The 14,715-nt window shown below is 47.7% G+C and overlaps 1 protein-coding gene across 1 annotated transcript in view; it reads right to left on the reverse strand.

Moving 5' to 3' along the window:
• AHI1 (Abelson helper integration site 1) overlaps positions 1-14,715 on the reverse strand; it is a 435,677-nt gene that overhangs the window by 231,625 nt on the left and 189,337 nt on the right. Inside the window, exon 19 of the mRNA XM_089676204.1 lies at positions 672-814. Within this exon, the coding sequence (XP_089532330.1) occupies positions 672-814 (143 nt within the window). The remainder of the gene's footprint in view (positions 1-671; positions 815-14,715) is intronic.

The raw sequence follows: 14,715 nt of genomic DNA on the forward strand, positions 1-14,715 counted from the left end.
GGGATTGCCTGTATACAGATGTACGGAACACACCTGTGCATCACATGCAGACAAACATGGCCGTCACACGGGTGTACACTAAAGTACGTCTGTATGAACAAAGCCTAAACATTTAAACCAAATTGAGTGTTTTCAGAATTCTACTATATTTAAACAGACCAAAAAAGGTAAACCCATAGCCCCAAAAAATCCAAAAAAGATTGTACAGAATAAAAATAAAAAATTGTGAGAATTAAAAAAAAAAAAAAAAGATACCCATCAGTTCCTAAAGAGGAGAGGATGGCAACTGCAGCCTACATAAGGTGGAGTTCTACAATAAACAAGCAAAAGACGCTCATCGCCCATATGCACTGGGGTTGATTTACTAAAGGCAATTATAGACTGTGCATTTCGCAAGCACAGTTGCACTCATTTTGCCCACGGCGTCTTGAAAGAAATGAAGCTCTGTTGATTTCCATCATCCATTCATGTGCAAGGAAAAAGTCTGCATTGTTCATAGTAACCTATTAGATTCCAGATCTTGTTTAAAGATAACAGAACATGTATTTGCTTGAAGAAACACAAGCACCTTCCTTTTAGTCCCTTTCAAATAATATTATACAGTACATGTAATGTAATGACAAACATAAAACCTGCTCTGGAAAAATGGTATGAGAAATGTAGGAACATACCAAAACTGAATCCAGTTTCTGTTTTACTTTCATCAATCGCATAGAAGATCTCGCAGCAATGATAGAATCTTGAAGTGTGAGAACATCAGTATGACTATGACTACTGACATCACTGTTCACCGTTTCTGCCTCAAGCTGAGCAACTAAACAAATTAGAAAACAATGTTTCACAATTAACATTGCAATAGCCAAGACATTATTAAACTGACCTAAAAGAATCACACAGAGGGAACCAGTAAACTTTCAATTTATTAAACTATACAGTATGTTTATATATACAGTATATGTATTGATATATTATATTTGTACATATCTTTTATATATACAGTGCATTCATAAAGTATTCAGACCCCGTTCACTTTTTTAAAATTTTGTTATGTTGCAGCCTGATACTACAGTTTCTTACATTTATTTTGTTCTCATTAATCTACACTCAACACCCCATAATAAAGTGAAAACAGAATTTTAGAAATGTCTGCGAACTTACTAAAAAGAAAAAACTGAACGATCACATGAACTTTAGTATTCAGCCTCTTTACTCAGTACTTTGTTAAAGCACCTTTAGCAGCAATTACAGCTTCATGTCTTTTTGAGTATGACGCAACAAGCTTTGCACACTTGAATTCGGCCACTTAATTTGCTTAACGGACGGAGGGGAGAGACCAGCATTGGGAAGAAGGTTGGCACTGCCACCAGGCACGGCCAGGGGAGAGCAGAGCACAGCCCAGGAGAGGGAGGGATGGTCCGGGGGGAACTCGCAGGGCAGATGCCTAAGAAGCCCAATTTCATGATTGCATACAGAGCTTTGTGGGGGGGCTTTGGAGGGAAGAACCAAGGGGCAGAGGCGGACTAGGCAGGAGGGCAATTGCCCCCTGGTCCGCTATGATGCCCCAGTAGGGCTCACTTTACTACGGGGCTGTGGGACCCAAAGCATGACATGATATGACAGCGGTAAGCTCAGCGGCAGGTATCCACCGCTGCATAGCTTGCATGGTACATTACATAGGGCTCATTGGGATCGCCATAGGATGTGTGTAAGGGCTACCATGCACATGGCAGCTTCTCTGCTCCTGGGGGTATTATGCAGGCTGGCCTTCCCCCGGATCACCAACCGTGTATGCTACATATGTAGTCTACATGATGCATTACATAAGGCTCATTGGGATCATAGAATGAGGCTACCATGCACATTGGCAACAGCCATGATCCTCCATCCTCATATGTCTGTCCTTTTCGGTCCTAAAGCACATTCTGGGGGTACAATACATGCTGGCCTTCCTGTGGATCATCTACAGTGCTCAATTTCACATACTACATGTGTAGTCTGCCTGGTGCATTGCATTGGTATCACTGGGATTATAGGATGTGTGTAGAGACTGCACATGTAAGATCATTACTGGTTCTGCATCCTCTGTATGTCCCTAAAACACATTACATAGATCGGGGGTTGGCAACCCTTCGATCACGGGGAGCTGGCACATTGATGGTGACCTCGGTTTTGCCACCCCCAGCCTCTGCCGCTCTCATGTCACAGGCATAGAGGAGAGCAGGAGGCAGCATAGTGCAGGATGGAGGGTGGGGTCGGGGGCGAAAGCTGCTTAGTGATTGGTTGCTAGGCTGTCCTAGTAGCCAATCCCCAGCTTGGCATTATGAACTCTGGCAGCTCCCGCTCCCATCTTCCACCCAGCACTGTTGTCTTCTGATCTCCGCTCTGCTATACATACACTGAAAGGTAATAAGTGGTGTGTGTGTTATGAAAGGGACAAAGGAGACTCTGTGGGAGGGGAGACACAGGAGACTCTGTGGAAGAAGGGACACAGGAGACACTGTGGGAGGGGGGACAAAGGAGACTCTGTGGGAGGGGGGACACAGGAGACTCTGTGGGAGGGGACTGTGGGAGTGGGGCTTAGGAGACACGGTGAGAGGGGAGGGCTTAGGCGACTCTGTGGGAGGGGGAACACAGGAGACACTGTGGGAGGGGGAACACAGGAGACACTGTGGGAGGGGGAACACAGGAGACACTGTGGGAGGGGGAACACAGGAGACACTGTGGGAGGGGGAACACAGGAGACACTGTGGGAGGGGGAACACAGGAGACACTGTGGGAGGGGGAACACAGGAGACACTGTGGGAGGGGGAACACAGGAGACACTGTGGGAGGGGGGACACAGGAGACACTGTGGGAGGGGGGACACAGGAGACACTGTAAGAGGGGGGACACAGGAGACACTGTAAGAGGGGGGACACAGGAGACACTGTAAGAGGGGGGACACAGGAGACACTGTAAGAGGGGGGACACAGGAGACACTGTGGGGGGGCATAGGAGACACTGTTGGAGGGGGGGACATAGGAGACACTGTCGGAGGGGGGCTTAGGAGACACTGTGGGAGGGGGCTTAGGAGACACGGTGAGAGATGAGGGCTTTGGAGACATTGTGGGAGGGGGGCACAGGAGACATTGTGAGAGGGGGGCACAGGAGACTCTGGGGGAGGGGGGCACAGGAGACTCTGGGGGAGGGGGAACACAGGAGACACTGTGGGAGGGGGGACACAGGAGACTCTGTGGGAGGGGGGACACAGGAGACTCTGTGGGAGAAGGGACACAGGAGACTCTGTGGGAGAAGGGACACAGGAGACTCTGTGGGAGAAGGGACACAGGAGACTCTGTGGGAGAAGGGACACAGGAGACTCTGTGGGAGAAGGGACACAGGAGACTCTGTGGGGGGGGGGGGCAGCTTAGGAGACACTGTGGAAGGGGACACACAGGAGACTCTGTGGGAGGGGGGGCTTAGGAGACACTGTAGGAGGGGTCAGAGTAAACTGCAGTGGGGGGGGGGGGGGATTGATGAGAAAAGGACACGGGACACTGCTCTGGGGAATGGGGAGGCAGAGGACACTTTGTGGGGGGCAGAGAACACTTCTATGGGGGGATGATGTGAAGAGGCGCAGAGAACACTGGTTTTGGGGGGGGGTACAGGCACTACTGGAGGGGAAGGAGACAGAGGATACAACAGTGAGGGGATGTGGTGTGAAGGGGGGGGTACAGAACACTACTGTGGAGAGAGGGGGGGCAAAGGTAGACCTCAGCCTCTGAAAGGTTGCCTACCCCTGACATAGATTATTAGCTCATGCATGGATGAATGAGGGTGCATGTGTGGATTGCAAGAGAGTGCACAGGTTCAATCACTGTTATGCAGTACTGCTTTCATGGATGTCATAGCATAGTAAAGCATGTATCCTGCATTGTTTAACTATCTGATGACTACAAATGATGTATGGTTCTGGATGATGCTTGGTGTACATTTACAGCCAGGGTATGGGCCATGATGAATAATGCATTCATACACTATTACACTAACCCAGTGTTTCTCAACTCCAGTCCTCATGGACCCCCAACAGGTCATGTTTTCAGGATTTCCCTCAGATGAAACAGCTGTGGTAATTACTAAGGCAGTGAAACTGATCAAATCACCTGTGCAAAATAATGGAAATCCTGAAAACATGACCTGTTGGGGGTCCATGAGGACTGGAGTTGAGAAACACTGCACTAACCACACTGCATGATTCTGGAGCTTGGCAGGAGCATGCTGGCAATTCTTTCATTATTCTCTATACTGGTTTGCCTTTTCCCGACACTGCAATACAAAGAAATTTAGCACCAGGTGCTGTTCTGTATTCAGATTAATTGACCATGGTCAATGCATTGGCTGTGGCTACAGCAGGCATGGGGCATAGGTTTAGGGAAATAGATAATGGATCTATGGCCTTTGTTAGGTAATGTGAAATGTAGGCATTATAGAGAGCTGCCTAGTAAGTGACGATCACTATACAGAGGGAGCTTGTGTTGTAGTGCATATCCTGGTGTGATAAGATCCAATGACATGCTGGAATCCTTGAGGACTGGCAATGGGTGCATTGCCATCAGTTCATTGTACACTTTACAGTGCAATGTATTATTCATTTTTATTGCTTGACTTATTTTTCCCATTATGAGCGTGAGTGGGGTCTCATGTTTAAGTTCTGCCTAAGGCCTCTCAAAGCCAAGAGCCCCCTCTGTTGCCATTCTTCTTTGCAAATCCACTCAAGCTCAGTCAGGTTCAGAGGCGGACTGACCATTTGGAAATTCGGGCACTGCCCGAGGGCCCGGGGTCAGTAGGGGGCCCCATAAGATGCCCCATGCACCTTTTTAATAGGGTTTTTTGAGTTTGGGCAAGGATACAGGGGCCCCATGATCCCCTATTGCCTGGGGGCCCCATGAGTTGTCAGTCCGCCCCTGGTCAGGTTGGATGGGGACTGTCAGTGGACAGCTATTTTCAGGTCACTGTAGAGATGTTCAACAGAGTTCAAGTCAGGGCTCTGGTTGGGCCATTCACAGAGTTGTCCATAAGCCACTTCTGTGTTGTCTTGGCTGTGTGCTTAGAATTGTTATCAGGTTCGAAGGTGAAACTTCAGCTCAGTCTGAGGTCCTGAACATTGTGGAACAGGATTTCATTAAGGATATCTCTATACTTTGCGCAATTCAGCTTTCCCTCAAACCTGAGCAGTCTCCCAGTCCCTGCTGCTGAAAAACACCCCCACAGCATGATGCACCACCGCCATGCTTCATTGAGGATGGTACTGGAAAGGTTATAAGCAGTGCTTGGTTTCTTTCAGACAGAACATTTAGAATTGAGGCCAAACAGTTCAATCTTGGTTTTAACAGACCAGAGAATCTTGTTCCTCACAGTCAGAGTCCTTTAGGTGCATTTTGGCAAACTCCAAGCAGTCATTTGCGTGTTTTGCACTGAGGAGAGGCTTCCGTCTAGCCACTCTGCCATACAACCCAGATCAGTGGAGGGCTTCAGTGATGGTTGTCCATCTGGAATGTTCCCATCTCTACACAAGATCTTTGGAGCTCAGTCAGAGTGACCATCAGATTCTAGGTCAAATCTCTTACTAAAGCCCTTCTCCTCCCCAATTCCACAGTTTGGCCGGACAACCAGCTCTTGAAAGAGTCCTGGTTGTGCTAAACTTCTTCCATAGGTTAACTGGCTCCTGTCTAAATTGTCCCTAGTATGTGTATGTATGAATGTGAGTTAGGGACTTGTACGCCCCTTGAGGGTTAGGGACTGATGTGAATATACAATACATGTATGTAAAGCGCTGCTTAAATTGATGGCGCTATACAAGTACCTGAAATAAATAAATTTGAGAATTATGGAGGCAGCTATGCTCTTGGGAACCTTCAGTGCAGCATAAGTTTTTTATAGCCTTCCTCAGATCTGTGTCTAGCACTAATCCTGTCTCTGAGCTTTGCAGGCAAATGCTTTAGACAAGGTTTGTCATTGTCTCTGCAGCACATATATATCCAGACCGGTCTTGGTGTGGTTTTAATGGTTTTAGGTCTGTGTGTATTGTCTCATACTGAGGTGATGGTAAACCAGGGTGATTGCCCTATTGTCTATCATTAATGTTTAATAAAGCATAATTTTTTGGAAATTTTTCCGAGTATCGCATTCTGTCAATAATGTAGCCGCTTTCTTGTGAATCTCTTTTCACAATTTCTTTGTTGGTAGTTTATTTGACCACATGGTTTTTGCTCTGATACAGTATGCATTGTCAGCAGTGAGGCCTTTATAGAAAGCGGTGTGCCTTTCCAAATCATGTCCAATCAATCTGATTAATCACAGGTGGACCCACATCAAGGTGTAAAACCATCTTGGCAACAATCAAGAGAAATGGGAGGCACCTGAGCTAATTTTCAAGTGTTGTTGCCAAGGTTCTGAATACTTATGCCAATGTGATATTTCCGTTTTTTCTTTTCGCATATTTGCAAACACTTCTAAAATTCTGTTTTCACTTTGTTATTATGGGGCACTGAGTGTAGATTAATGAGAAAAAAATGAATTTAAAGTGGTAATAAACCCAGGACCCTGCATTTACTATACCTGGTCTCCCACAGTACACAGAGCATGGAAATGCAATTATTTTAGTAAATAGAAAAACTGCTATATGCCTTTTCTTAACAGCAGTAAGAGAAGTCCTGTGACTTCTATCATTGTCCAGCAGAGTACTGGTTAAGGTTTATAGTTTTAATTCTCTTCTCGCTGTCCTATGAGGGTGCAGGAGCCCTGGCCCTCTGTCTGGAAAGTGCTGACTGGCCGCTGATCACATGCACCCTCCCAAGAAATAGAAAAAACTCTCTAGCAATGCACACCAAACTGAGCATGTGCACCTTGTGCCCAAGGCTCCGTTCTATCAGGAGATGAAATGGAGACTGTGGAAGAAGGGGAGGATCAGGGAAGACAGAATCAAACATCCTTTTAACACAATCCAGAGGATTAACCCCTTAAGTTTCACAGTGAGTATAACAAGCATACTTTACTGCATATACAGATTGATTTTACTGTTGTGGGTTTAGGAACACTTTAAACAACTGTAGTATCTAGCTAAAATATAACAAAATTGCAAAATGCACTATATATATTTTATTTATAACATAGCACATATTTTCTAATTGTGGACAAAGAATGGGGTAGTTAAAACCCCTGTCAGTTTTTTTTCCATCTGTGTCCAATTCAAGAGGATTACTGTCACTTCCTGTTGAATAGACACAATAGGAAGTTAGTTAGTGAAAAAGTAAGAAAATTCTCTCTACAACAGTTGTCATCAGAACTAGTGTCTTTCTGGGTGAAGAGTTAATTCTCTTAAGTTGGCCATATATGGATCAAAATTCGGCTGGTTCAGCAGGCCCTGGACAAATTTGTCTATGGCCTCTCCCATGAGAAGGGAGTCAATCCAATGATCAACTCTTTTATTGGGACTGCTGGTAAATCTGCTTCAGTATCTGTCAGAATACAATAGTGCAGAGAGGAGGATTCCACCATCCTACTCGACTGTTTGGATAGGGGAATCAGTTCATTTATTTATTTATTTTTTATCAGCCCGCTAGCTGATCAAAAAAAAAAAAAGGAGTCATCTATGACCAGATTTACTGTAGAACAAAGAAAACTGATTGATTGCTACTCACTTAGACACATTCATAAATGAAGGCCACTATGAACACCAATAAAGTGTAAGAGTACTGTGTGTCTATGACTGTATTTTGTTTATATGTGATTTCTACAGCAATTTACTGAACTAAATTCCAGGTGAGTGTCTAATGACCGGAGATGACCAAAGTCACTGTATGGGGCCAGCAGGAGCATATCAAAGTTTCTTGTGACTCCTTGCAAGGCAGGGCAGCAGTGGGAAGATACTTATTTGACTTTGTATGGTAGAAAAAGAGTTGAAAGTGTGTGCATGTAATACTGCACCCAGGTGACCAGGTTGCTGCTTGCAAACTAGGGAAAGAGAAGCCTGATGTCAGACACCCAGGAGGCGCTAACCATCCTGGTGGAGTGCGCCATAACAGGAAAGGAAGGATACCACCCCCTAATGTTATATGTCCGAAAAATCGTCTTGGAAGCAAACGGGAAACACTGCCAGAAGAGGCCGCCAGGTCTGTCTGAGGGCTGTCCATGAAAACAGAGAGAGAATCAGATCTCCGGAAAAAAGCCATCACAGAAAGGTACACACGAATTGCGCAAACCACGTGCAGGAAGCAAAGAGCCACTTCCTTAGGGTGCGATGGCTGAGGACACTCAGAAGGAAGAACAATGTCCTCATTCAAATGAAAAACTAACACCATCTTCTGAAGACAGGAGGGGGAAGGTGAAAACACCACCATATCCAGAGTAAAATCAGATAAGCCGGGTTACCAGGCAAAGCCGTCAACTCCAACACCCTCCGATCCAAGTGATAACGGCTAGGAAGGCAAATACCTACAAAAGGGTAAGCAAAGGAACATCCCAAATGCTCTAAGGCTTCTGAAAAAGCTAATAGCACCAAAAACAAGTCCCATGGTGGCAACAGGGAATGCACAGGGGACACCACATGATGAACCTCCTAAATGAAAATGCAAAACAAGGAAATGTGGCCAAGGGACGCCGAAAGAAAACAGCTAGTGCAGAGACTTGATCCCTGATCATACTCAATGCCAGCTTCTGATCCACACCGCATTGGTTGAAGGCCAACACCCAAGCGACAGAGAAAGAACGAAGGTGAAACCCCAAGTCTTTGTACCAAACGATATAAGCTCTCCATTTGAGATGTTAGATTTTCCTGGAGTTAGACTTGCGAGCCTTTAGCAAAGTTGGAAACACAGAGCCATACAACCCTCTGACCTTTAGAACTTGACTTACAATAGCCATGCCATCAAGCCAGCGACAGCAAAGCAAGGTGGAACATAAGCCCCTGAGATAGAAAACCGCTTTAAGAGGCAATCATCCTGGAATGGCCACCATCAACCGCACCATGGATGGTGCGGCTAGTCCGGAGCCACCAGAAGGACCGGTCCTTTCGGCCCCTAACTTGCGTAGTAGACGAGGAGGCAGTTGGAGGGACAAAAAGGGGTAGATGAGATCCCACAGTGTTCTAACGCATCCGTAGCATCCGCCAGAGGATTCAATGATTTTGCCACGAACCTTGGTACCTCTCAGTTGAAGCAGAAAAACAGAAGATCCACTTCCGATATCCCCCAACAAAGGCAGAGCTGATGGAAAACCTCCGGGGGCAGGGACCAGTCACCCTGATCCAGCAACTGACAGCTGAGAAATTCTGCTTGCCAGATTTTGACCTCCAGAATATGTACGCCGGATAGAGCTGGAACTAATCTTAACACCCATCTCAGGATGCGAGACACCTCCAGCACTGCTGCTCTACTGCTCCTGTGCTCTTGCCGCCCTGACTGACATATGCCACTGCAGTGGCATTGTCTGACAGGATCCCAAATCGGCAGACCCTGTAGACCAAGCTATAATTATATAATGGATATGGGCTGAAAGTGCACACTCTCAGGTTTAATTTGAAGATATATACATCCAAATTGGAGGAAGGGTTTAGGAATTACAGCTATTAAGAGCAGCCATCGCCCCTTTTTTCAAGGGGCCAAAAGTAATTGGACAATTGAATCAAAAGCTGTTTCATGGCCAGGTGTGGGCTACTCCTTCGTTATTTCTTCATCAATTAAACAGGTAAAAGGTCTGAAGTTGATTCTAAGTGTGGTATTTGCATTTGAAATCTATTGCTGCAAACCTACATCATGCGTTCAAAAGAGCTGTTCATGCAAGTGAAACAGGCCATTGTAAGGCTTCAAACACAAAACAAATCCATCAGAGAGATAGAAGCAACGTTAGGAGTGGCCAAATCAACAGTTTGGTACATTCTGAGGAAAGAAGAATGCACTGGTGAGCTCAGCAATATAAAGAGGCATGGACATCCACAGAAGACAACAGTGGTGGATTATCAAAGGATCCTCTCTATGGTAAAGAAAACCAGAGTTAGGCTTACCAGTAACTCCTTTTCTTCGAATCTTCCAGGACAGCCCCCCTTGAGACGTAGAGCTCCTCCCTCCGGGTCAGGAAACACGCCACCCCCCACGCCTTTAAAAGGCGGACCTCCAGGCCTCCATCCCCAGTTTTTATTCGAGAACTAGCAGAAGACACTGAAAGACACAAATATATATATATATAGCTAATCTTATATACATTACTTGTACATCTGTAGGGTGGGAAATCACGGCTGTCCTGGAAGACTCGAAGAAAAGGAGTTACCGGTAAGCCTAACTCTGGTTTTCTCCTTGCGTCTTCCAGGACAGCCCCCTTGAAACGATGATCAAGAACTTACCCTTTAGGGCGGGCCCATTGCCTGGAGGACCTTGCGTCCGAATGCCTGCTCCCTACTTGACAGGAGATCTAGGCGGTAATGCCTCATGAAAAGGTAGAGAATTTCGACCAGGTGGCTGCCTTACAGATCTCCTCCAGCGAAGCCCCGGCCCTCTCTGCCCAAGAAGCTGCTAATGATCTAGTCGAGTGGGCCCTAACAAAGGGAGGAGGAATACCTAAAACCTTGTACGATTCTCCGATAGCCAGTCTAATCCACCTACCTATAGTGGCCTTGGATGCTGCAGAACCCTTCTTCTGCCCCTGAAAACAAAACAAAAAGGGAATCTGACTTTCTAAATTCCCGGGATCTGTCAAGATAAATCATAAGACTCCTCCTTACATCTAGCAAACTTAGCATTTCTTCTTCTTTACCTTCAGAGGAAAAACAAAAGGTCGGCAGGATTATATCCTGAGACCTGTGAAATGAGGAGGATACTTTAGGGAGAAAACCTGGATCCGTCTTGAGCACGACTGTCCTCAAGAACGGTCAGGTAAGGATTCCTAATAGAAAGAGCTTGTAATTCACTCACCCTATGTGCTGACGTGATAGCTACCAAAAAAACTATTTTTAAAGTTAAAAATCTAATCGTCGACTCTTCCAAAGGTTCAAAAGGCTTGCGGATCAAATCCTTTAGAACTAAGGATAGATCCCAAATCGGACACGTCTTGACCTTAATTGGTCTAGACTTGTAAAGAGACCTGAAGAAGTCCACTATTGCTGCAGGGAGACCTGCAGAAAAATGCTTAGGGCCGAAGCCTGTACTTTTTAAGGTGCTGATCGAGAAACCTCAATCCGCCCCTTCCTGAAAAAAATCCAAAATTGCCGGGATATCCGGGGGCCCCTGCTGGCCTGAAAACCATGAATTAAACTTTTTCCAGACCTTTGAATAAATGGCTCTGGTTACCGGCTTACGGCAGTTAACCAAAGTCTTTACTACTGTGTCCGAAAACCCTCTGGCCTTGAGGAGTTGCTCCTCAAGAACCAAGCCGTCAATTTCAAGGTCCTGATCCGCGGATGCAGAAGAGGGCCTTGAGAGATCAGATTTTCCCTCTCCGGGAGAGAAAACGGGCGAACTGGGGTAAGACGGTTCAGTAGGGAGAACCAGGGCCTCTTTGGCCAAAAGGGTGCTATTAAGACCAGATCCGTCTTTTCCCTCACAAATTTTTGCAGGACCGCAGGGACTAATCTGACCGGAGGAAATGCATAGGCCAAGTTGAAGTCCTACGGGGTCGACAGGGCGTCTATCCCCAAGGCCTGCTTGTCAGGGCGGGGCTGTGGAACGGACAGGTAGGCCTAGTGGCAGGGTAATGCACTGGCTGACGACAACCACCACCAACAGACCGAAGTCCCTCAGGGCGCGGAGTCTAAGTCCCAGGCTGCCCTTCACCAGGGCCCCTGATGGTGGGGATGGACTTGACGCAGCCAGGAACCAGGTCGCGGCCCCCGAGACACCCCGGCTGCGGTAATGGCCGCCGCCAATGGCGTGTAGCTGGTGAGAATGACAATAGCGTAGTCAGGCAAGCTGGGTCGACAACAACGGGACAAAACGGTACAGAACAGTAGACAGAGAATCACAGTTCAGCAACGGAAGGTCAGATCGAAGGAAAACACAGAGAATGGTCTTAATCACAAGCCGAGTCAGAATACCAGAAGAGTCACGAGCGTATACACAGAGCTGTAGGAAGACAAAGACACAAGACACAAGTGCAAAGAGCATGTGCGGGCCACAGGCTTATATGTCATCAGCCACACCCCTCTGGGGGATGCACCTCAGAGACCTGAAGGTCTAAAAGGATTCCCACCATGCACAGCAGAATCCAAGATGGACACCAGCACATGGAGTAACAAAACCTCAGGGAAAAGGTAGGACCTTGACAGTACCTCCTCCTCAAGGGCCCCTCCCCCTCCGCGGCTCAACAAAAGGTTTCTGAGGAAAGCGGGTATGAAAAGCGCGGAGGAGGGCAGGAGCATGGACATCCGCGGAGGGAACCCAGGAACACTCCTGCAGATCAGAGGTTTCAACAGGGATACATGAAAGATATTGGAGATCCGCATTCCAGGTGGAAGGGCAAGGGCATAGGCCACCGGGTTCACCTTGCGGAGAATGCGAAAAGGACCGACAAAACGAGGAGCTAGTTTGGGAGTGAGCACCCGAAGATTGAGGTTACGAGTAGACAACCACACCCGATCGCCAACCTGGTATGAAGGAGCGGGCAACCGTCTGCGATCAGCCTGGAACTTCTGACGCTGAGCCGAGTCCCTCAAAGCCCTCTGGATCTGCCCCCATGAAGAACGCAGGGCAGCAAGATGGTTCTCCACAGCCGGAATGTCCTGTGGTGAGAACCTCTCAGGTAATACCGCAGGTTGGTACCCATAGTTGGCCATGAAGGGAGACATCACGGAGGAGGAGTTGACCGCTGAGTTCCTGGCAAACTCTGCCCAAGGCAGGAGATCGGTCCAATCGTCCTGATGGTCCGAGATATAACACCGAAGGAATTGTTCTAAGGCCTGATTGGAACGCTCCGCAGCCCCATTGGACTGCGGGTGGTAGGCTGAAGAAAAGGAGAGACTAATACCCAACTGGGAGCAGAAGGCGCGCCAGAATCTGGACACGAACTGACTCCCGCGGTCCGAGACAATCACCTTGGGCAACCCATGCAGGCGAAAAATCTCCCTGGAAAAGACCGTGGCCAGTTCTTGCGCTGTTGGCAATTTCCTGAGTGGAATACAATGGCACATTTTGGAAAAACGATCGACGACCATGAGGATGACCGTATAACCCCGAGACACAGGGAGGTCTACAATAAAGTCCATGCCCAGGTGTGACCAAGGACGCTCCCCATTGGGAATGGGTTGCACAAGACCCATTGGAAGATGCCGTGGAGATTTATTCTGGGCACAGATCGAACATGCCGCTACATAAGAGGCGATGTCGGCACGGAGAGTTGGCCACCAGAACAACCGAGAGACGACCCAAGACAACTGGTTCCTCCCCGGATGCCCGGCAGTTTTGGAGTTATGGTAGGTACGCAGCAGACGGGTGCGCAACCCCTCGGGTACAAAACATCTACCCTCCGGTCTCTCGGGAGGAGCGTCAGTTTGAGCCGCCAAAATCTGCTCCCCAAGGGGAGAAGTCAGACTGGTGCGAATGGCAGCCAGGATCTGATCCGGAGGTATGACCGAGGTTGGCTCAGAATCCTCCCTGGACAACTCAGAGCATTGCCGCGATAATGCATCAGCCCTGACATTCTTGGAACCCGGCAAATAGGAGACTACATCGTTGAACCGCGACAAGAACAAGGCCCATCTGGCCTGACGGGGTGTCAATCTTTTGGCCTCCGAAAGATAAGTCAGGTTCTTATGATCGGTAAGAATGAGGACTGGAACCGCGGAGCCCTAGAGCAGGTGCCTCCATTCCTTGAGAGCCAGAATGATTGCCAACAACCCCCTATCTCCAATCTGGTAGTTGCACTCTGCAGAGGAAAGCTTCCTGGAGTAGAACCCACAGGGAAGTAGGGGTCCATCGTGCGACCGACGTTGAGACAGGAGAGCGCCTACTCCCGTCTCGGATGCATCAACCTCAAGGACGAAGGGCAATCCAGGATTGGGATGAGACAGTATCGGAGCCGAAGCGAAGGCGGATTTCAGAGCCTCGAAAGCTACGATGGCCTCGGATGGCCACTCGTGAGCATTACTGCCCTTTTTGGTTAGGTCTGAGAGAGGCTTTGCCAGCGTGGAGAAGTTCCTGATGAACTTCCGATAGTAGTTGGCAAAACCCAAAAAGCGCTGAATGGGCCGAAGACCATTGGGACGAGGCCACTGCAGAACCGCCGAAACCTTCTGAGGGTCCATGGAGAATCCCTCCGCAGAAATGATGTAGCCTAAGAAGGCAACTTGGGATCGATGGAATTCGCACTTCTCAAGTTTACAAAAAAGTTCGTTCTCACGTAATCGTTGCAGCACCTGCTTGACATCCTGGATATGGGACTCCATGGAGGCAGAGTAAACCAGGATGTCATCCAGGTAAACCACAACGCACTGCTGCAACAAGTCACAAAGGACATCATTTATGAATTCCTGAAAAACTGCGGGCGCGTTACACAACCCAAAGGGCATCACCAGGTATTTGTAGTGACCGGTTCTGGTGTTAAACGCGGTCTTCCACTCATCCCCCTGTTTGATCCGTACGAGGTTGTACGCCGCCCTAAGGTCAAGTTTGGTAAAGACTGTTGCCCCCTTAAGGCGGTCGAACAACTCAGTAATCAAGGGAATCGGATAGGCATTCTTAGTGGTGATTGGAT

This window comes from Staurois parvus, unplaced genomic scaffold (genome assembly GCF_062004578.1).
Source record: "Staurois parvus isolate SC_StPar_1 unplaced genomic scaffold, SC_StPar_1.0 ptg000165l, whole genome shotgun sequence".
NCBI classification, from domain to species: domain Eukaryota; kingdom Metazoa; phylum Chordata; class Amphibia; order Anura; family Ranidae; genus Staurois; species Staurois parvus.